General features: G+C 50.5%; 1 protein-coding gene and 1 long non-coding RNA gene across 2 annotated transcripts in view; both read left to right on the forward strand.

Annotated features, from left to right (window-relative positions):
• LOC308057221 overlaps positions 1 to 23809 on the forward strand; it is a 199044-nt gene that overhangs the window by 61077 nt on the left and 114158 nt on the right. The window lies entirely within an intron of this gene.
• LOC308057238 (olfactory receptor 14A16-like) lies at positions 20096 to 21047 on the forward strand (the record flags this gene model as incomplete). The annotated part of the gene is made up of 1 exon (XM_080411358.1): positions 20096 to 21047. Exon 1 carries the CDS (start codon positions 20106 to 20108, stop codon positions 21045 to 21047), a length of 942 nt encoding a protein of 313 aa, XP_080267484.1. The 5' UTR covers positions 20096 to 20105.

Below are 23809 nucleotides of genomic sequence, written 5' to 3' on the forward strand. Positions count from 1 at the left end.
GAAAAGTGGAGAGGATGAATCAAACTTTGAAATGACAAATAAGTAAAATTTGTCAAGAAACCAGTCTAAAGTGACCTCAGGCACTTTCATTGGCATTATTACACATCAGGGTACAGCCAAAGAGTGGAACCTCAGTCAGTCCTTATGAATTATTATATGGAAAACCATATGAGTCTCTAGAACCAAATCTAAACATATATGTAAAAGGAAAACTTTGGCTGCGATTTGGAGTGTAGTAATTTGGAATAGACCTTTATCCCTGGAAAATTTAGTGCATGATTTCCAACCAGGAGACTATGTCTATGTGAAGACTTGGACCTCTGAACCTTTGCAGGAGCACTGGAGAGGACCTTTCCAGATACTGTTAACCACTTTTACAGCTATCAAAATTGCAGAATCGGATGCTTGGATACATTATACTCGAGTGAAGAAAGCACCGTGAAGAAAGCATCTACTCCATGGAAGATTGCTAATCATGACCCAGAGACTTAAAATTGACTTTGAAACATGTCTAATTTTTTATATCAGGTTATGATTGGTTTTTGGATTTTTTTTTTGGTTGGTAATGTTGGTGGGATCATGGGATGGCTTGGTGGACAGGAACAAAAGACAAGTAGAAACAGAACAAGTGATTGAAATTCCCAAGCAAATGGCTGAGGAAAATTTGTTGGTAGGATTGACTAAAGAATTTGCCAATTTACAAAATATCATGCAGATCACTGCTTGTTTGCCAATACTGAGGGCAGTAGGTGAATCTATTTCATGGGGAATTTTAACTATGAATTTGACTAACCTGGAACATAAAAATGAAACCCATTATTGTGAACAGAGGCCAGTGACTCAATGATATGAGCAAGTGAAAGTCACCAAAAAAAAAAACCAGTGGAGAACTCTAGGTAGTCTGGTGGATTGTGAAAAATTGTTCAATCATGTTTTTACCAAAATAGGGAGATTTAAGACTGTGGGATGGTGTTCTTATGATGAACAGCTTAAAACCAATGTGAGCAGAAGTATCATGAAACGGAAGTGTAATAAAACTGGCCAAGGTATCCAATTAGTAGAACAATGGGACTCTATATGGTCTATGTCCATATTCTCCCATTTTCAGTATATGGCCAGAACTTCTTGGTGTTTTACCTGGGATGGAAAGGTTTTTTTAGTATTACCCTGGGTAGATGATAGGTCAACTACATTGGGAGAGAAGGAAAATAAAATAGTGCCATGGTGGAACTGTGAAAAAAGTGTATGATTGCAGTAATGCAGACTTAGTAATCCAAAGAATTCCTCCGCTGGCCGCTGTTTTGAAATATGGTTGTTTTTGTCGAGGTCTTAAGAATACTCTCAATTTAACCAGTACTTTTACAGTCAGAAGAGGAACTGTGTTTAGTTGTAGAAAATCTACTATTCGAAGTCCAGGACATTTAATTTGGGCATTGAGTGATGGAACCTGGACAACTCATCTACCATTAGATGGTAAAGTGAAACAAATTACCTTAGGTATGCCAACATTGTGTCCGATTTGGAAGAAATCACCATTTAGAGGATCCCTAGAGAATTTAGAACTAAAACGAACAAAGAGATCCGAGACAAATGATGATAATTGGAATGAACCATCTACAGGAGTGAAAATTGGCTAGGCACTTGAATCACTTTTAAATCCTATAGCTTCATATAGGAACAGAGCATGGCTTTATAAGTTAACTGGTCAAGTGGAAAAATTAGCATATGTTAACAAAAAGGGGTTTAAGGAATTGAATATATAATTACAGGCAACCTCCAGAATGACTTTACAAATAGAATGGCACTAGATATGCTCCTACTTAAAGAACATGGAGTACGTGGATATCTCAAGGATAAATTGGACCACTGTTGTATCCACATTCCAAATGTCACTCAGGATGTGGAACATGATCTAGACCTATTAGGAAAAATTGAAAAAGAAACTGAAGCAATTTAAAAGGATATGTCAGAAGATTGACTTGGGAAAATTTTTAGCAAACTGGGATGGAATTTGAGCTCTTGGATACAATCTATAATTAAAACTTTGTTTTTGTTATTAATTGTCTTTTTGATGAGCATGCTAGTATATGCATGTTTGAAGAAACAGTTTACCAATAGAATTGCAGTCAATCGTATGATTATGAGAGAAGTACCAACTATTTTATCAAGACATGATCCATCACCAAAATATGTTGAAACTAAATATATATGAATAATGTGAAAGTATTGAAATAATGATTTTCAACACTTTCAAAGGGGGGAAATGTTATCGATTTGTTAATAAGTTAAGATTGATTAACTTTATTTGATTGATTTATTGATTTTATAAAATCATTTTATAAAATTGAAGAATAGAAGGATAAGAAATATTTTTAATGAAATTTATAGTTGCACAGTAAAAGCTGCTATGAGATCTTCTGTACGTCCTGTATCAAGGCTAGAAGAAGGGCCTTGAACTATTCTTAAAACATAGGTAATAACTCTAGGGTTGAAAGGTTCCTTTGTATCTAACTAGTCTTCTGTATAAAGAAAGTATATTGAGATGTCAGAATGTAGGATTAATGGGAACTGGGGAGAGTCGACTGGAACAGCTTGTAGTTACCTGCCAAGAAACCATGAACTTTAGTAAAAGGTAATTCCGGCAGGGGGAGATCACGACCACCGACTCATATACCACCTACCCAAATCGTACCCCAGACCCATTTCTGGATCTTTCTAAGCTTTATTGCGCGGAATCGGATATGGGAGGAGAATATGTTAATGATTTCTGGGAAATGTTATGATTATGAATGAATATTTAATGAAAATGTATGATAAGTATTATATATGGTGTTTGATTTTGAGATCTGGCGTGCGTTGATCGTGAGAGGACTCACTCACGCACCCAGCCGTCAATAAAGAAGTGTCTGCTTATCTACATCACATTGGTGTCGATAAGTTCTTCATTCTGAGATTTCGGTAACATGTAGGGGAATTCTTGGCAGAACGAGGGCATACTGTACCCTTGCAGGAGTTGGACAACCCTTGCCTGCAGATTACAAAGTTACTTTGAAGATCTTGTACTGTCCTTGAATAGGCAGAATAAAGAAAAATGAGCATTGTACAAGAAGAAGGCCGGATGCCAAGCAAGATATGAAAACCGCTAGGTTAGCACATCCTTATTAGGCGCTTGCAGCATGACAACCAATCAACAGGTAACATGAATACGTAACCGACAACCAATGACTGTCAGGCAGCTGACACGTGAACAGTGTATTAGAAGTATAAATATGAAAAAGTTGCTACATAAAGTAGGATGACATATAGCCACATTGGTGTGATTGTCGTTACTTGGCTGACTTTCCGAATAGGACCCTCTTCAGCCCACACTGCCCCAGTATGTCCCAGTGGCCTCCAGGTGGGGTGTGAGCCCTTCCCCACTGCTCTCTCAGCCTGACCATCCCACTGGTGTTTTACCCATCTCCTTCTGTTCGCACCCAGAGTGTCATGGCCTCACGTGGGCAGAAGAACACTGAGGGAGACCATGGGCAGAGTTTTGCTGAAGCTGAGGGAAATGACATCCACTGTGGAGCTCCTCAAGCACAACTGCAGGCTGTCAGGTTGGCGAGGCAGGATTTACCCTTGGAAAATCCACCTGGACAGTTACCCGACCAGGTGCCAGAAATGTCACCCAAGGAGACTCTAACTGGTGGAACACCCCTCACCATGGGGGGTTGTGCAGCCTGTGGTTCCCCGAGCTGCAGTTACGGACTCCTTCCAAGACAGTTGCAACATTGACTTGTCCTTTCTCACAAGTGACCTCTGCCAATTCAAGGAGCTTTCAAAAGCGATGCTTCAAGGAAATATTGATTTTATACCAGAACTTCACCATTATTATTACGGTTATACCACACCCTTATTTTCTCTCATCTTTAACATATTTGCACCTGGGCAGGAGACAGTGACGACTTCTGAAGTCATCTTTTCAGCAGATTGTCTCAGCAAAGGCTCTTTCAGTTATTCACCACTTTTCTCCTCCCTTTAGTCTTTGGTCTTTTAGGTACCTCTCACCTGTACTGCTGTTTTCAGCTTCAGGAAGGAAAAACTTGCGTGTCTTCCTGCAGCCAAACTGTCTCCTTACCCAGCTCTTCCCTTGTGTTTAGATCTATCTTTCTGTATCTAACAGCCTAAAAGATTTCTCACGAGAGTGTCCCTTGCAGAAAGGCACCTCATCAGAGACAGCTTGGAATTGGCATCTGCTTGTGGAGGCTGTTGGCCTATTTATGACACTTGATCATTCTTGACATTGCTTGCAGATCTGAATAATTCTTCTGCACCTGTGTGCAGCCAGTCCTCTAAGGCAAACAGGTGGGGATGGTGCAAAGGAGCTGCAGCACCCACCTGCAGAATTGAGGGGAGAAGTCTGATGTAAGGAGAAGGGATGTGAGTCCCAGGGGACAATGAGAAAAAGGGTGGTCTTGGGGACATTCAGAGCAAGGTTGTCCATCCTGTGTCAGACCTCAAGGGACTGCGATTCCTACCAGTCCAGATATCCTGAGGAGATCCTCTGCATCGTTATCGCTTGGAGATTGCTGCTAGAACCTCCTCTCTAACCTAATCAGGAGCAAAATATAACCTATGAAATGAAAAATAATTCCTTTCAAATGCACTTTGAAATCCTCTCTCTTACCTACGTGAATGGAACAGATTCAATTAGCTGCACAGCTCTTCAAGACTTGAAGGAAATGACAAAAAGGCAAATACCTCCTTAGGGCATTGGGGGCTCCTGCCATGAACCTGAGCGACTGAGAGCAGGCTGAACCAACCACTCAAGGAATGTAAGTCAGAAGCAACACTGAAAATACCTTCAAACATTGATGGGTCCCGCTGAGGGCCATCGCTGACAAAGCGTCCCCATGGACTCGTTAGAGGAGCTAATTAGAGGCCAGACCTGCAGGTAGGCAAAGGTACTGTGTCGGTGGCTGTAATGCTGCAAAACACATTTGGATTTTTGTATGAAGCAGAAAGGCCAAGCCCTGACCCCCAGGCTCTTGGAGGGCAGAAGAGAAGACCCTCCAAATCCAGTTTCCTGTCACAGGCCTTGGTGGCATGGGCAGCTGCCATTGCCAGGGGGACAGAGGCCTCAGCCCCCTGTGGGGCCATTCGGCCTTGCTGCAGCCCTGGGCCATCTCCACTGCAAGTTGCCCTACACTGTCCATGTGGCAGCTCTTTCCACTCTGGCGGTTGGACTCTTCCTTGCTTTCCTACCCAGCCCTCACAGCCGCATTTCTCTGCCTTTTCTCAAGTTTCTCCCCTCATCCCTGCTTGTTCCTTGAAGCTCAAAGCCATGGGACAATCCAGGCACCCTCTGGGTGAACTCCGGCATCAGAGGGCAACCCTCCGATGGACATTTCTTTCTCTTCACATCCAATCTTACCTTTCCAAGCAGCACTTTGCGGAGGTTTTCTCTTCCTGTCACTATCAGGAATCACTCCCTTATCTGTGACACCCCCCTTCAAGCAGGTGCATGCTATTCCTGTGGTGCCCTGAGGCTCCCCTTTGCCTGTCTCAAGACATTGAGGACCTTCAGTCTGTCTCCACAGGCTCCATCCAGGCAGGCATCCTCCACAGCCTCTCCAGTTTTTCCTCCCTCCTCCAGAATGAGAAACCTCCAAGCCCAGGCACAGATCACCCGGATGTGGCCACAACAGTGCTGTGTCAAGGGGGATGATGCTGAGTCAAGGGGGATGATCAATCCTTCTTCTGAGTGGCCACCTATGGTGAAAATCTCAGAATCAGCAAAGGAGGACAGCCAATGGCCAGGGAGGAAAGGGAAAGGAGAGGTGGGCTACTTGCATGGGAGGATACAAGGGTGGTCACCGAGAAGCAATTGTGCATGGGAAAGGAGGGAAAAAGGTAGGAAAGGGTGAAGAACAGGAATCCATAGGAAGCAGCCAAGCAGCCCTGCATCTGAGCAGCAAAGCTTGGAGTGGGAAAAGAACGTCGCAGGTCATCTGACACACTTTCTGTTAGGCTTCAACCGCTGCTGGAAACCGGAGTGATTTCCCTGCCATCATGAAGGCAAGATCCATGGTGGATGCAGATCCAGAATCATTCATGCTGGAAGGGACCTCCGGAGGTGTCCAGGCCTACGTGCTGCTCAGAGAACGATCAGTTATGGGGTTGAAGCAAGTAGCTCAGGCTTTCCTTCAAGTGGGGCTTGAAAAGCTCCAAGGATGGACATGGCACAAGCTCTGTGGGACATCTGCTCCACTGCTTGACTGTCTTCATGGGGAAGGACATTGTCTTCCCCTGCTTCAGCTGATGCCCATTGGCCCTCACAGTCCCATCACGCACAAGAGGCAAGACCCTGGCTGCCTTTTCCTGCTGATATGACCCAAGAAGATATGGGAAGGCTGTTATTAGGTGTCCCCAAAGCCTCCTCTTCTCCTGGCTTTGCACCTTTCAAATAAGGCCCATGGCATCCTGGGCTGCATTAGGAAGAGCACTGCCCAAGGGTTGGTGGAGGGGATCTTTCCTCTCTACTCAGCCCTGCTACAGTTTGTCTTGTTGACTTGCTCTTGATTTCTACTTTACCAGAGTCACCCATTCTTGACTGAAAGGTGCCGTCCACATTTTTCACCATTCCTGCCTTGTCTTTTGTGCAAAACAAGTTCAGAAAGCGTTTGTGCCATGTTGGCCAGGGATCATTGCTGCGATGGATTGACGGGACGCAGGGTGATACAAGCAAACGTCAATTTATTGTACAGTAGCATGAGTTTATATACATTTCAGAAGCTGCGCATTTTAAAAAAGATTGGTTCTTGAAGCTGTGCGTTTTAAACAGATTGGTTCTTGAAGCTGCATGTTTTAAACAGTTGGTTCTTGAAGCTGCGCGTTTTAAACAGATTGGTTCTTGAAGCTAAGCATTGCATACTAGGCAATCCCCAACTCATGGTTAACTACCATCAATTAACAGCAAGGTGTTACCTTTCCTTCCCAGCATCCGTCCCCCACTCCCCTATGCTCTCTCAGCATGGCTCAGCATGTTAATTGTTGTGTCTATTCACACTCCTTGTCTTCCCAGGGTTAGTGACCTCCAAGCTCGAGCACATTCCCTTCAGCTAACTGATTGCCACGCATGGTCCTAGTTTCCAGCCCGCTCCTGCAGATCATCTTCCACTTTCCCTTCAACCAAGGCCTTCAAGTAAAGGTCCCTTTCTCTAGCGGTCTAAAGGAGATGTCGTTCTCCTTCTAACCTTCGTCAGGAGGTTGAGAGAATCTGAGCAGAAGACCTTTGCACATGCAGGACTTAGTGATGAGTGTCACAGGAAACCTGAGCAGGCCTGTGCTGTGCTCCACGTACCTCTTGGCCTTCAGGCTGAGCTGTGCTGAGTGTGTCCCTGGGTTGCAGAACAAGCCATATTGGAAGAAGAAATCTGCAGGAAGCTGCTGGTGAATGGCCAACCGCACGCCCTTACCTTTGTCTGGGACTGCAGTTACCAACTCCCAAGTGAACATCTCCTCTTAGAACACGAGAAGTGATGACTAGAATGGGTTTCCCTGGCAGAAAACTTAGGGACTCCTTCCAAGACAGTTGCAACATTGACTTGTCCTTTCTCACAAGTGACCTCTGCCAATTCAAGGAGCTTTCAAAAGCGATACTTCAAGGAAATATTGATTTTATACCAGAACTTCACCATTATTATTACGGTTATACCACACCCTTATTTTCTCTCATCTTTAACATATTTGCACCTGGGCAGGAGACAGTGACGACTTCTGAAGTCATCTTTTCAGCAGATTGTCTCAGCAAAGGCTCTTTCAGTTATTCACCACTTTTCTCCTCCCTTTAGTCTTTGGTCTTTTAGGTACCTCTCACCTGTACTGCTGTTTTCAGCTTCAGGAAGGAAAAACTTGCGTGTCTTCCTGCAGCCAAACTGTCTCCTTACCCAGCTCTTCCCTTGTGTTTAGATCTATCTTTCTGTATCTAACAGCCTAAAAGATTTCTCATGAGAGTGTCCCTTGCAGAAAGGCACCTCATCAGAGACAGCTTGGAATTGGCATCTGCTTGTGGAGGCTGTTGGCCTATTTATGACACTTGATCCTTCTTGACATTGCTTGCAGATCTGAATAATTCTTCTGCACCTGTGTGCAGCCAGTCCTCTAAGGCAAACAGGTGGGGATGGTGCAAAGGAGCTGCAGCACCCACCTGCAGAATTGAGGGGAGAAGTCTGATGTAAGGAGAAGGGATGTGAGTCCCAGGGGACAATGAGAAAAAGGGTGGTCTTGGGGACATTCAGAGCAAGGTTGTCCATCCTGTGTCAGACCTCAAGGGACTGCGATTCCTACCAGTCCAGATATCCTGAGGAGATCCTCTGCATCATTATCACTTGGAGATTGCTGCTAGAACCTCCTCTCTAACCTAATCAGGAGCAAAATATAACCTATGAAATGAAAAATAATTCCTTTCAAATGCACTTTGAAATCCTCTCTCTTACCTACGTGAATGGAACAGATTCAATTAGCTGCACAGCTCTTCAAGACTTGAAGGAAATGACAAAAAGGCAAATACCTCCTTAGGGCATTGGGGGCTCCTGCCATGAACCTGAGCGACTGAGAGCAGGCTGAACCAACCACTCAAGGAATGTAAGTCAGAAGCAACACTGAAAATACCTTCAAACATTGATGGGTCCCGCTGAGGGCCATCGCTGACAAAGCGTCCCCATGGACTCGTTAGAGGAGCTAATTAGAGGCCAGACCTGCAGGTAGGCAAAGGTACTGTGTCGGTGGCTGTAATGCTGCAAAACACATTTGGATTTTTGTATGAAGCAGAAAGGCCAAGCCCTGACCCCCAGGCTCTTGGAGGGCAGAAGAGAAGACCCTCCAAATCCAGTTTCCTGTCACAGGCCTTGGTGGCATGGGCAGCTGCCATTGCCAGGGGGACAGAGGCCTCAGCCCCCTGTGGGGCCATTCGGCCTTGCTGCAGCCCTGGGCCATCTCCACTGCAAGTTGCCCTACACTGTCCTTGTGGCACCTCTTTCCGCTCTGGGGGTTGGACTCTTCCTTGCTTTCCTACCCAGCCCTCACAGCCGCATTTCTCTGCCTTTTCTCAAGTTTCTCCCCTCATCCCTGCTTGTTCCTTGAAGCTCAAAGCCATGGGACAATCCAGGCACCCTCTGGGTGAACTCCGGCATCAGAGGGCAACCCTCCGATGGACATTTCTTTCTCTTCACATCCAATCTTACCTTTCCAAGCAGCACTTTGCGGAGGTTTTCTCTTCCTGTCACTATCAGGAATCACTCCCTTATCTGTGACACCCCCCTTCAAGCAGGTGCATGCTATTCCTGTGGTGCCCTGAGGCTCCCCTTTGCCTGTCTCAAGACATTGAGGACCTTCAGTCTGTCTCCACAGGCTCCATCCAGGCAGGCATCCTCCACAGCCTCTCCAGTTTTTCCTCCCTCCTCCAGAATGAGAAACCTCCAAGCCCAGGCACAGATCACCCGGATGTGGCCACAACAGTGCTGTGTCAAGGGGGATGATGCTGAGTCAAGGGGGATGATCAATCCTTCTTCTGAGTGGCCACCTATGGTGAAAATCTCAGAATCAGCAAAGGAGGACAGCCAATGGCCAGGGAGGAAAGGGAAAGGAGAGGTGGGCTACTTGCATGGGAGGATACAAGGGTGGTCACCGAGAAGCAATTGTGCATGGGAAAGGAGGGAAAAAGGTAGGAAAGGGTGAAGAACAGGAATCCATAGGAAGCAGCCAAGCAGCCCTGCATCTGAGCAGCAAAGCTTGGAGTGGGAAAAGAACGTCGCAGGTCATCTGACACACTTTCTGTTAGGCTTCAACCGCTGCTGGAAACCGGAGTGATTTCCCTGCCATCATGAAGGCAAGATCCATGGTGGATGCAGATCCAGAATCATTCATGCTGGAAGGGACCTCCGGAGGTGTCCAGGCCTACGTGCTGCTCAGAGAACGATCAGTTATGGGGTTGAAGCAAGTAGCTCAGGCTTTCCTTCAAGTGGGGCTTGAAAAGCTCCAAGGATGGACATGGCACAAGCTCTGTGGGACATCTGCTCCACTGCTTGACTGTCTTCATGGGGAAGGACATTGTCTTCCCCTGCTTCAGCTGATGCCCATTGGCCCTCACAGTCCCATCACGCACAAGAGGCAAGACCCTGGCTGCCTTTTCCTGCTGATATGACCCAAGAAGATATGGGAAGGCTGTGATTAGGTGTCCCCAAAGCCTCCTCTTCTCCTGGCTTTGCACCTTTCAAATAAGGCCCATGGCATCCTGGGCTGCATTAGGAAGAGCACTGCCCAAGGGTTGGTGGAGGGGATCTTTCCTCTCTACTCAGCCCTGCTACAGTTTGTCTTGTTGACTTGCTCTTGATTTCTACTTTACCAGAGTCACCCATTCTTGACTGAAAGGTGCCGTCCACATTTTTCACCATTCCTGCCTTGTCTTTTGTGCAAAACAAGTTCAGAAAGCGTTTGTGCCATGTTGGCCAGGGATCATTGCTGCGATGGATTGACGGGACGCAGGGTGATACAAGCAAACGTCAATTTATTGTACAGTAGCATGAGTTTATATACATTTCAGAAGCTGCGCGTTTTAAAAAAGATTGGTTCTTGAAGCTGTGCGTTTTAAACAGATTGGTTCTTGAAGCTGCATGTTTTAAACAGTTGGTTCTTGAAGCTGCGCGTTTTAAACAGATTGGTTCTTGAAGCTAAGCATTGCATACTAGGCAATCCCCAACTCATGGTTAACTACCATCAATTAACAGCAAGGTGTTACCTTTCCTTCCCAGCATCCGTCCCCCACTCCCCTATGCTCTCTCAGCATGGCTCAGCATGTTAATTGTTGTGTCTATTCACACTCCTTGTCTTCCCAGGGTTAGTGACCTCCAAGCTCGAGCACATTCCCTTCAGCTAACTGATTGCCACGCATGGTCCTAGTTTCCAGCCCGCTCCTGCAGATCATCTTCCACTTTCCCTTCAACCAAGGCCTTCAAGTAAAGGTCCCTTTCTCTAGCGGTCTAAAGGAGATGTCGTTCTCCTTCTAACCTTCGTCAGGAGGTTGAGAGAATCTGAGCAGAAGACCTTTGCACATGCAGGACTTAGTGATGAGTGTCACAGGAAACCTGAGCAGGCCTGTGCTGTGCTCCACGTACCTCTTGGCCTTCAGGCTGAGCTGTGCTGAGTGTGTCCCTGGGTTGCAGAACAAGCCATATTGGAAGAAGAAATCTGCAGGAAGCTGCTGGTGAATGGCCAACCGCACGCCCTTACCTTTGTCTGGGACTGCAGTTACCAACTCCCAAGTGAACATCTCCTCTTAGAACACGAGAAGTGATGACTAGAATGGGTTTCCCTGGCACAAAACACTTCTAGAGCTCACAGGAGACAATGTGGGATAACCCTTCTGCAGGCAGGATCTGCACCACTTGCTGCACCACTCTCCCAACGCTGTCAACTCCGTGTTCCCGGCCTCGGAAGGGACGGCATACAGCTGACACGATTGTCTCTGTGTGTAGAGAGTTTGCTCTAACCAAGGCCATTTGAAATGACACTTTGTCTCAGAGTCCAAGTGCCTTTCCTACTGCAGCCATAACCAGCTGGGCTGCTGATGGCCAATCCCCCAAGGGAACGGGACACTCCAGGGACCTCAAACTCGCCTTCATGGCCACGTGCCTCCTAGTGGCCTATGAGCTTCTCAGATGTAATGGGTGTCATAATGATAGCCCAGATCATCAGCCTGCTTGTGGCCTCGGTTACTCCTTGGTTAGCGGTTCCTTAATTGGGGAAGGCAGCGATAACGAGATGCACAGCAATGGAAGAGATGGCCAAGGACCCTGCAGGTGCCATGAAGGCTTTGCAGGAAGAAGTGTGAGAAATAGCCCCGAGAGCTGTGCAAATTGGAATGGCATTAGATATGAAGCTGGCGTCTGAAGGCAGAGTCTGTGCTGGTTTTAGTACCAGTTGTTGGGTATAGGTAGATCAAAGTGGGAGAATTTCTACAGATACATGTGTAAAAAAAATATTTGAAAACATTCTAATATTTGTCGTGAGTTCCAGAAAGTTCGCGCCTTCTATGAAATTGAAGTCAATTGGACTATTCTGATGTCCTGGTTTCCTGATTTACAACTATGGGTTAAGAAGTTCATCTCCAGATACCTTTCTCCTCTTTCTCTTTGATCACTCCAATCCATTTTACCTATGTAGCTTCTGCTTTAAGGTTCAGAGAGGAAAAGCTGGACTGTCTTTCAGTAGTGTCTGTAATATTCCCTATGGGCAACTCTTCAGTAGTGGCAATAGACCTCATGGGGATTTGCTTGAACTAACAATTATACAGCTGAGAAATGTATTTTTCATTTATTAATTTCTAACCCACTACCCCCCCCACACACACACACACGATAATTAATCCCTCTTTTATTCCTGTGTACACCCTGTTCTCTAAGGAAAGCAGCCAATAATTACTGCCAAGAATTTGCTATATTCAGCTGCAGAGTTGGTTGAAGAAGTCTGATGTCAAGTGATGTAAGTCTCATGGGGCTGAGGACAGAAATCGTGGGGCTGGAGAGCTGAGGAGCAAGGCTGTCCACGCAGTGATTAGCTCCAGGGACTGCTTTTCCTACCTGTCTGCACCTCCTCAGGAGACACTGTGCATCAATAGCAATCGGAAAAGCCTTCTATCAATTCCCCAAAGTGCTCATTACCTGCCTTTCTCTTTCACTGTGCGGCTGAAACTTATCTCATGAAGTGTAGGAGCCAAACTTGAAGACCAGATGGCCCTGATGGAGGAGACTGGGCTTGTCAGGGCGTTCTGCCTTGTCATGAGCCCAGGTGCTGTGGTGCTGTGGACTTCAGGTGTTCAGAGGAGACTGAAGAAACCTCTCAAGAACACCAAGTCAGGAGCAAAGCCCACAGCCCCTGGAAGCGTTAATGGGCCCCGCTGAGGGCCATGGCTGAGAAAGCCTCCCCATGGCCTTGTTAGAGCCCATCCTTGGAGGCTGTGAGGGCAGGAAGGCAAAGGCGCTGTGCAGGCAGCTCTGCTGCTGAGCAAAGCCTTGGCTTGCTTGATGAAGCAGAAAGGCCAAGCCGTGACCTGCAGCCTGTGGAGAGGTCGGTGCTGTCCCTCACACAGGGCTCAGGGCTCTTCCTGGGGACCATGGAAGGTGGGCATCCAATGCCCAGTGAAGGACAGCAATGGCACAGCAACGTCCAGCTTCCCCATGGGGCTGCAAGGAGGCAACGATGCCCCCGTGCCGTGAGGACATCATGTCTTGTCATGGCCCTCAGAGGCAGAGACAGCTGCCACAGCCAAGGGGACACAGACCTGGGTTCTACTGGTGCCTTCCAGTCTTTCCAGTGCCCTCTGCCATCCCCACCATAGGCTGTCCTGCATGCTTGGAGCCCTGCCCCTGTTGCCCTGCAGGCTGTAGGCACCATCTCGCTGCCCTGCCTTGCTCTCACCCCAACATTGCCATACCTTCGCTGAGGTACCTCCACTCTCACCGGCTGTTCCTTGAAGCACAAACCATGGGCTGATCCAGGCTCCCTCTGGCTGAGCCCTCGCACCGCAGCAGGACCCCTGCAGTGACAGTCCTTCCTGCTGAGCTCCAGTCTCTGCTTTCCTAGTTGAAACTTGGTGACATTTTTTCCTCTCTCCTGCTGTTTTCCCCTGCCCAGGAAAGCTTTACCATCTCAGAAAATACCCTTCCAGCAGGGAATGCAGCCAGGAAGCCTTTTCTTATGCTCTGCTCTCTCACCAGAGAGAAGGAATACTCACATGGTCTCCCAAACCACGTAACTGCTGCTGGCCTTTCAGCTTCTCCCAGGGACATGACCAAGCCATGTGCCTGCTGCTGTCCCATCATGTCCCAAGGCAAAAACAACCCCTATCCCAGCCCTTCTCCTGGATGGGGCTATGGGGTCCATTTTCAGAGGGACTGTCCCAGCCACGTTCCTGATGCTGGCCTGTCACCTCCAGAGGCAGAACTGACCTCACAGGCCCCTCGCAGCCAGGCACGTCCTCCTGCATGAGGAGTTCCTGAGACCGTTTTTCCCTCCCAATACCACACCCCTCCATCACCCTCATTCTGGCCTAGGTCCTGACCACAAAAAGAATGCTTGTTTCATCAGATTTGTCAAATATCTTTCCCACAAGCCATTTCCCACAAGCTCATCTTCAGCTCAGCCCCTCTACTTGTGTTGACACATTTTATATATGCCTTTATAGCTCTATGGTGTTTTTTCAGGTTGGACTGACCTCTGGAGGTCATCGCGTCCACCCCTCCAGCTGAGGCAGGGTCACCTAAACCAACTTTCTCAGCAACTTGTCTAGGTAGGCTTGCAATATCATAGAAGCACAGAAACAGAGAATCATTTAGCTTGGAAAAGCCCTTAAAGATCATCAAATCTAAATGTAAACTCAGGACGGCCAATTCCATCACTAAATCATGCCATGAAGAATTGCATCTACCTCTATTGAAACACCTCCAGGGCTGGTGATTCCACCAGCTCCCTGGTTCCAATGCTTGAGCACCTTTGCAGTGAAGATGTTTTTCCTCATATCCAATCTGAACCTCTCCTGGTGTAACTTGAGGCTCTTGCCTCTTGTCCTGTCACTTGTTATGTGGCAGAAGACTCCTACCCACCCCATCTCCAACCTCCTTTCAGGTACTTCTAGAGAGCAGTAAGGTCCCCCCTGAGCCTCCTACTACCCACACTAAACAACTCAAGTCCCCTCAGTCACTCTTCATCCAAGCAGGGATCCAGACCCTTCACCAGTTTTGTTGCCCTTCTCTGGAAATGCTCCAGGACCTCGACGTTTCTCTTGAAGTGAGGAGCCCAAACCAGAAACACGTTGTTTGAGGTTTGACTTCAGCAGTGCCGAGTACAGGGGGTTCGTCACTGCCCTGGTCCTGCTGGCCACGCTCTTTCTGATACCAGACAGGATGCTATTGGCCTTCTTGGCCACCCGGGCACACTGATGGCTCATGCTCAACCATCTGTCAACCCTCACCCTCAGGGTGCTTCCCCAGCAGGCAGCCTTCCAGCCACTCTGGCCCAAGCCTGTAGCCTTGTGTGGGGCTGTTGTGACCCAAGTACAGAACTGGCACTTCTCCTGGTTGAACCTCATACAACTGGACTCATCCAAATGATCCAACCTGTGCAGATGCCTCCGCAGAGCTTTACTACCCTCATGGAGATCAGCACTGCCACCCAACTTGATGTTGTATGCAAACTCACTGTGGGTGCACTCAATCCCCTTGTCTGGGTCACTGGCGAAGTTCTGAAACAGGACTGGCCCCAGCACTGAGCCCTGGGGAACGCCACTCCTCATGGGCTGTCTTCTGGATGTCACTCCATTTACTACCCCTCTTGGGGCTTGGCTGTCCAGCCAGCTCTAACCCAGCACGGAGAACACCACTGGAAGTCATGAGCAGCCAGTTTCTCCAGGAGAATGCAGTGGGAGATGGAGCCAAAAGGCTTTCCTAAGGTCCAGGTAGACAGCATGCACAGCCTTTCCCTCATCCACTGGGCAGGTCACCTTGTCCCAGCAGGAGATCAGGTTCATCAGGCAAGACCTGCCTTTCATAAACCCATGCAGGCTGGTCCTGACCTCCTGGTTTTCCTGCGGCTCCTGTGCGATGGCGCTCAGGATGATCAGCTCCACAACCTTCCCTGGCACTAAGATCAGGTTGACAGGCCTGTAGTTATCCCGATCCTCCCTCCTACCCTTGCTGTAGGTGGGCACCACTTGACTAACATTCAGCCTTCTTGGGCCTCCCCAGTTAGCCAGCACTGTTGAAAGTCATCGCTTTCATCGTGGTGAGGCAATAGAGAAACAGACCAATGATTTTCAAAGTGTTCCTACATCACGAGATGTCCATGGTCAAGGACACAATCAAAAGCACCTTGTCCTTTCTGGGTATGAGGTTCACCAGAACCACATGTCCTCTGGGGCTGCAGAGGCATCACTGGCAGCACTGCCTTCTCCTGCAGCACTGCACAGTCCAGCCCTGCATGTCTCTGGTCCCAGGGACAGCATGGATTGCTCTCCTTAGGGACATCTCATTTCACCTTCACAGTGACCTCTGCCCACCACCCCAGTATGCGCTGCAGCAAAATATTTTGCTGGCGTGGGACCTTGGACACTTGGTACCCATTATTATTTTTGTTGTTACATGTCTGAGCTTGGCCCAGGTGACACAGGTGTGCTTCAGGGTAACTCTGCTCTGAAATAACCTAAATCAGGGAGAGGAAGGGGAAAAGTCTTATTTAAGCAGCGTGAGGAAGCCTTAGGATCAATAACCTCACATCTTCTTGGGGAATTTAGAGATCCTGTGGGTTGACATGGCAGGGGTTTGGGAGTGGTTTGGAGGTGTTTGTAGGGCTGGCAGAGGTGAGAAGAGACCAAGAGCTGACTCCATGGCCATAACAGCCACTTTCATTTGACTCGAAAATGGACCAGTCCCTGCCCAAACCTGACCCAAGAAGCAATTCTAGTGGCACCTCTGTGATACCCTATGGCAGAAAGGACAAAACACAACGGGAGAGGAGTGAGAATTATGTGAGAGAACAACCCTATAGACATCAAGGTGAGAGAAGAAGGAGGGGAGCAGCGAGACAGAGGCTTGGTGGGATCCTGCAAGCCAGTGGTCAAGTAACCACCCGCCGACAGTCACAGGGCAGCACAGTGACAATGCTCCTTTAGGTGTCTGCAGGTTCTTTGCATCGGCATTCTAGCACAGCTGCCAGATGGGCCAGCAGCTGTGATGCTCCCCTGGATCTGAAACCCTGCATCATTCATGTCCACCTTGGTTCTAGGAGCAAAGAAACGGTGGAGTCTCATCTCCCAGGGGGAGTGAGGCAGGAGAGCAGCAGAGTGCAGGCCCCAGGTCACACACTGGCAGGCTGTGGCCTGTGCAGAAGGAGGGAACGCTCCTTCGGGTGCCCTGGAAGTGCCCCACAAGCATAAACTCCATTTTCAATGTTGGACCTGTTGGAGGCTGCTGTCCTTGCCGAGCAGCTGTGCTGAGCTCTGCCACCTGCCCTGGCACTTGGTTCCCTCAGTGTCACAGCTCTGTCTGCAACAGGACGGGCTCCAGCTGCCTCTGCGTGGGCCCCTGGCTGAGGGCACTGCTGCACATCTGGGCTGAAGCCCCCCAGCTGTGGCACCAGCCCAGCTCTGCCTGGCCACAAGGCAACCTGGCACCAAGTGTCCCCGAGCCCGTGGGTGCAAAGGCTTTGCTTCAGAGCAGAGACGTGGCCTGGGCAAAGGAGAGCTGAGTCTTGAGCCCTCGGACTGTGCAATGAAGTGCTGCAATGGGCTCTGCAGGGCTTACTGAAGCACTGAGGACATCCTCCCCGCCCTGCCTGCAGAACCACCAGACACACACGTACACACACGCTCCTTTAGGAGTACTTGGATCCTTTGCTGCAGTCTTCCTTCTGTGCTGGCTACTGAAGGGTTAACAAAAGTTGATGCTCATGCAGAAAACTTTTTCTAGTAAGGGAATTGCCAGTGCTGGAAATAAGTGTGTCCCCCCAGGTGAGGCAAGGCCCATGAGGGATTGCCTCATGCTGCTGCCCAGCAGGTTCCCCTGCAGCCCCAGGGACAGCTGGAGGGAGCCCAGAGGGGCAGAGGAGGGAGGCAGGGAGAGCTCAAAAGCAGCCCTTGGTGGGAGGCTGCTGAGAGCTCCCTGCTGGAGAAATCTGCAGAGCCCTTGAGCCGGTAAGTGTGTGGCTGCAGGGCAATGCCTCTGCAGTTGCTAGCCGGGTCTGCAGCAGCTGGGGCCCCCCCAGCCTGTGGGACCGTGTGGGAGCCTTTTGCTGTGGAGGAGGCCAGTGTGCTGCAGAGCAGGGCTTCCCTGCTGCAGCGTGGGAGGGCCAGGGCATGTGGGCTGCCTTGTGCCAGGGCCGGCTGCAGGGCTGTGAAGGTGGCTGTGCAGGCAGGGGTGCCCAGGGCTGTCCTTGCCAGCAGGGTCCCTGCAGCCGCGGGGGCTGTGTGCTGGGGCAGGGGCTCTGCCGCCTGCCAGGGGCAGCTCTCAGCCTGCCGGGGAGCTCCCCACAGCTCTGGGGGCGTATGGACTGAGCCCCGAGAGGGAAGGATCTCTCTGCTGTTGAGAGTGTGCTGCATGGCTGAGCGCTGCTTACAAGGATAGGTTACCCTCAGAATGTGTCTGGATGAGACTTTTCGTATCGAAGGTCAGCGCAGGGATTGCTATGATAAATCCAGGGCTCTCCTCAATCTGTGTTTTCAGCTTTCTGTTGTTGGGGGCAGGAGAGGGAAGGCAGAAATGTTAATGGAGATCTCGAGTTTGAAGATGTCCCTGAGACTGCCAGCTGTAACTCTGAGTGATGAGGAGGTCTGCCAGGAGCCTCCTGAAGTGCCCTCAGCCACTCCTCCGCCTATGAACAGCAGCAGCAGCACCTTTGCTGGAGCCATCAGGGTCGTTCTGAGCTGCCCTTTTCCCCCTGCGGACAGGACCCTGCGCCCAGCCAGTGCCCTGCAGAGAGGCACGTTTGTGCGGGGCCAGTGTACAGAGGCAGAGATGTGGTCTGTGAGCGCTGACAGGGAAAGACCTGGCACAGGGAGATACCTCCCACAAGGAAAATCTCCTGACATCCAGGATATTGCAAGGACTGATAGGAAACTTCAGACAGAATTGTTGTTGAAAGGAGAATCAGAAAGCTCTCTCTGACCATGTGCAGTGCAGACCCCTTTCTCTGAGGCATCCCCCTGGCTGCTCTCCCCCCAGCAAAGCCTCTGCCCTCAGGGCTGGGGGTCCCGAGGTGTGAGCCACCCCCTCTGCAGCCAGAGCTCCAGCAGAGCCGCGGTGCAGCTCTGCAGCCACGTGCCCCGGTCCCTCTGCAGAGCACAGGGGCTGAGAGCAGCTGCCCGGCAATGTTGGTGTGTGGGAGGTGGCGAGCAGAGCTGGGCAAGGGCAACGCTGCCCTCAGTGCCTGGCACGCTCGCCCTGGACACTCTTACCTAGACCGTCAGTGCAATTTTACTTCTTTCTCTGCCTTTTGGGGTTAGTTTTATTCTCTAGCTCTTGCTGTCAGGCTCTCTGGGGATGGGTGTTTCAGCTGCAGAGTCACACTCTGACCTTGTGGGTCCTCTCCTGCAGGTGTGTCCATGGGAACAGGTGTCCCAGCTTTCCTCTCACCTGTGGGGCTGTGGGCAATGACCTATGTGGGGCTGGGCAATGGGCTGGTTCTCCCTGAACCTGATGCTCTTGTTAGGGCACTTGGCTACCTCCTTGAAGTTCCCTTCCAAGCAGTGAGTTGCCTTCCAGAATGGAAACCTGTCCCCTCGCACCATCTGAAAGCCCCACATAGAGGCGTAGAGTTTCTGTGATGGAGAAAACGCTGTTGGGGTGGGTGAAATGAGCTGTGTATCCTTTGCTGTGGGTGGGATGCTGAGTTCTGATGAACGTCTACAACCTTTACTGGTCTGTGGTGGGTCAGTCTGTTCTCAGCAGTGCCTTGTGGTATTTCAGGGTAACATGGGAGTGTGGCCACCATTCATCTCAGGAAGGTGCAAGCCCACAGAAACCGGGAACCAGATGGACAGACCACCTCCCCTCACTGTGCCCTCACCCACAGGCAATCCTCTTGCCTCACAGACCTCACTCTGTTCCACCTGAGGGCAGCAAAAATGCTCTGCTTTTCTGACATGCGAGAATACTAAACAGGAGAGATGGCGGGGAGCTGTGAAAAAAACGAAAACTCCCTTAAAATGCCTTCACCCTTCCCGTTCCTTAGCACTGGCGCTGCAGACGCTGACCAGCCCTTCTGCATTGGCACTGGTTTCACAGGACAAAGTTAAACACCAGGACTGGTCCCTGCCCCCACCCACTGCTGCAGAGTGGGGCTGGCTGGTCAAGAGCCCGTGGGCAGATGCCCTGCTCTTCATCGCCCACACGGCCAGCACCAAGCAGGGCTGCAGCCACACAGCTGCAGGAAGGTCTCCGAGAAAAGAGAGGGATGTCTGTGTGTGACGGGGGGGTGGTCTGTGGGAAATGGCTTTGATTTTGCTTGCAGAAGTCTCCCCTAAATTATCACTGTCTTTTTCTTCTGTGACAGGATCATATGCCCAGAGGCAGCAGATGTCCAACAGCAGCTCCATCACCCAGTTCCTCCTCCTGGCATTTGCAGACAAGCGGGAGCTGCAGCTCTTGCACTTCTGGCTCTCCCTGGGCATCTACCTGGCTGCCCTCATGGCCAACAGCCTCATCATCACCACCGTAGTCTGTGACCACCACCTGCACACCCCCATGTACTTCTTCCTCCTCAACCTCTCCCTCCTCGACCTGGGCTCCATCTCCACCATTGTCCCCAAAGCCATGGCCAACTCCCTCTGGGACACCAGGGACATCTCCTACTCAGGATGTGCTGCACAGCTCTTCCTGATTGTCTTTTTCCTTTCAGCAGAGTATTTTCTCCTCACCGTCATGGCCTATGACCGCTTGGTGGCCATCTGCCAGCCCCTGCACTACGGGACCCTGCTGGGCAGCAGAGCTTGTGTCCACATGGCAGCAGCTGCCTGGGCCAGTGGGTTTCTCAATGCTGCGCTGCACACGGCCAATACACTGTCACTGCCGCTCTGCCAAGGCAATGCCCTGGGACAGGTCTTCTGTGAAATCCCACAGATCCTCAAGCTCTCCTGCTCACACACCTACCTCAGGGAAGTGGGGCTTCTTGTGGGTAGTGCCTCTTTATTCTTTGGCTGTTTTGTTTTCATTGTGCTGTCCTACGTTCAGATCTTCAGGGCTGTGCGGAGGATCCCCTCTGAGCAGGGACAGCACAAAGCCTTTTCCACGTGCCTCCCTCACCTGGCTGTGGTCTCCCTCTTTCTCAGCACTGCCACTTTTGCCTACCTGAAACCCCCCTCCATCTCCTCCCCATCACTGGACCTGGTGGTGTCAGTCCTGTACTCGATGGTGCCTCCAGCAGTGAACCCCCTCATCTACAGCATGAGGAACCAGGAGCTCAAGGGTGCAATGTGCAAACTGATAACTGTATCTTCTTCTGAAGGAATAAAATTTTGAATAACATTTATAATGTAATTTATCAAAGACCCAGAGTGTCTTCTGAATTTGTACTAGTTTCTTAGGGTATTTCATTTCTGATAAATTTGTTGTCCCCATTCTAATTCCCTCTGTGATTTTCTTTTCTGAAGGTGCCCTGCTCTCTCTCTTCATCTAACAAAGCCAAAGGGCCATTAAACCACTATGTTTTTCCTGGGATTCTTTCATCCAAGGCCTTTCTTGGAAGGCTGCAGGGACAGTTCCTGTGTCCATAGATGAAGGTTTAAAAGGTTCTTCGCATGGCAGCAGTACCAGGGAACACCACCCCTTTAGGCTCTCCAATACTGTCCTCCTTCTACCTCCGCACTCCCCTTCTGACCCCCTGCCTTGGTGTAAGCCCTGAGTGCTCTGGCAGCTTGGTCACCGCCGTGCTGCGTGGCAGTCCTGTGAGCGCAGGCAGGGGCAGGCAACGGGCACTCTGTGACGGTGCTGGCCTCCATCAAATGCTATGGATTTGTGGAGACCACCTGAATGCAGCACTGCAACGTGCTCCCTTGAACCGAGGTCCCCGTGCCCATTGCTCATGACGAGGGCCATCTCCGCGAGGTGCCGAGCAGGGCGCGACACCCCCGGGCTGAGGTGCTGCCAGCCTCTGGCAGGGGCAGCAGGAGGCCAGGCAGTCACTGTGCCCGCTGCAGTGCTCTGCCTCCGCACGTGCCAGGGACGGGCTCGTGCCTCTGAGCACCCCTGTGTGCGTGAGGCTGGGGTTCAACCACGCCAGCAGTGCATGAGGCCAGCTGAGTTGGGGACACCTCCCAGGGCACCGCCGTTCCTGTGTGTGACTGCAGGAACAAAGACCACTGTCCCAGGGAGATTCATCTCACCCGCCTTGGGCAGGCTCATTGCAAGTGCCTCTGTCTGATCACGGCACCCTTTCTGGATGGTGCCCTCAAATGTGTCCGAGCAATCAGGGAGGTTCTGGGGTCCTGGCAAAAGGCAGACATCCAGCCTTTGTTCAGGAAAAGCAAGAAGGACAATTGGGAGAAATACAGGCTGGTCATCCTCACCGTAGTGTCTGGGGAAATGATGGTGGAAATACTCCTGCAGCCAGTTCCAGGTAGTTGTGGGACATCAAAGGGATTGCTGCACCCCTACGTATTGAGGCAAGAAGGGGATGGTTTGTGCCTGCACCTTTGCAAGGGGTTTGACTTTTTCTCCTGCACTTTCTGTACAGGCAGATGGGTGACTTCTGGAGTGAAGAAATGGAGGACACTGTGGGTGGGAAGTTGGCTGGCGGCTTGTGGCTATGTGTCGAGCTAGCTCAACGGCGTCAGGGAGCGAAACCCGACCTTGGGAGAGAGACACAGTTATGCCTGTTGGAAGGAAGCCATGGGAGCAAGAGGAGAACCTTGAAGATAGGGAGTGGTCTGCAGAGCTTGTGGCCTTGTAGATAAAGGGAGTTGCTGAACTGCTGTGTCTGTAATAAAAAAAGAGCCCAGAGTGGAAAATTGCTGAGCACAGTTACAGGCTGACACGTCAGCCCCCTGCAAAGGTATGAAAGGCTTGCTTGATTTTAATAAAGTGTCCACAAGGTGTCTTCGAGTGTCTTCGTGCCTTCAATCAGCTCCCAGAGTCGGTGCATCATGCGCCACAGGGGCTCAAGACCAAATGTCACCAGTGGTCAAGTCCTCCTGGTGGCCACTGACTAGTGGCATCTTCCAGTGCAAGCAGTTGGGCCAACCATGTTGAATGTCTTGATTGTCTCCCAGTACAAGCTGACAAAGTGGCTTTTCAGACCCTTCTGTGGATGATGCCAAAGTGGGCAGAGCCCTTGAGAGATGCCATCCAGTTCACCCTGCCTTGAGCAGGACAGCTGGACAAGGGCCTTTACAGGGGCCTCTCCCAACCTGAGATATTCTAGGACTCATTGACTCACTTCCCTGGAGAGCTCAGTTGGGATGGGATAGCAGGGGGAAGAAGGGAAAACGGAGGCGCAGAAGCAGAGACAAAACAGGGTCCAGTAGAAACAGAGCAGTTCCCCTGAGGAATGTTCTTCCACCCAAAATAATAGGTAGGAAATCCATGAGATAAATTTGCTGAGAGAAGCTTCCCTTTATCTGCTGGGGTGCTGGGCCACGGGGAGGGTGACGGCTGAGGACGGTATCTCGTGGTCAGTTGTGTCTCAGGGACTCACATTCCAGCAGGAAGCCAATGGCTGTGACGGGGGCAGTGAGGCCAGTTCTGCCTGCGGAGGGGACAGCCCAACAGCAGCAATGTGCCTGGGAAAGGGGCGGTGAGGTCACCTCTGCCTGAAACAGCGCGTAGGGCAGCCCCTGACTCATGGCTGGGACACGTGCTGTTAAGCTCCATCTGCCCGTGTCTCGGGCAGGCCAGCAGAAGGCCCCTGGGTGGCACAGGGGCTGTGAGATCCCCTCTGCCTAAGGACCTGGGCTCACTCCACCGAGGGGCTTCTTTCTTGCTTGTCACGTCGCTGCAGCCTGAGAACATGGCAGCACAGCAGCAGGCACACCGCTTGCTCGTGCCTATGCGAGAAGCTGAAAGGCTCGCAGCCTTGGAAGAGCGCGGTGAGGCCGTGGCATGGTCAGGGGAAAGGCCTCCAGGAGGGTGACGGGTCGGGATGCCCGCCTGAAGGGTGGTTTCCCAGGTGGTGGAGCTTTCCTTGGAGGTAGGGAAGAGCAGGAGGGAGAAGCACTGCCAGCCAGTGCAGCTGGGAAAGTGGAGACTGGAGGTCAGGAGGAGGAAATGTCACTCAAGGGCTTGTG

The sequence above is a fragment of the Falco punctatus genome, assembly GCF_963210335.1.
Source record: "Falco punctatus genome assembly, contig: scaffold_40, whole genome shotgun sequence".
NCBI lineage: Eukaryota > Metazoa > Chordata > Aves > Falconiformes > Falconidae > Falco > Falco punctatus.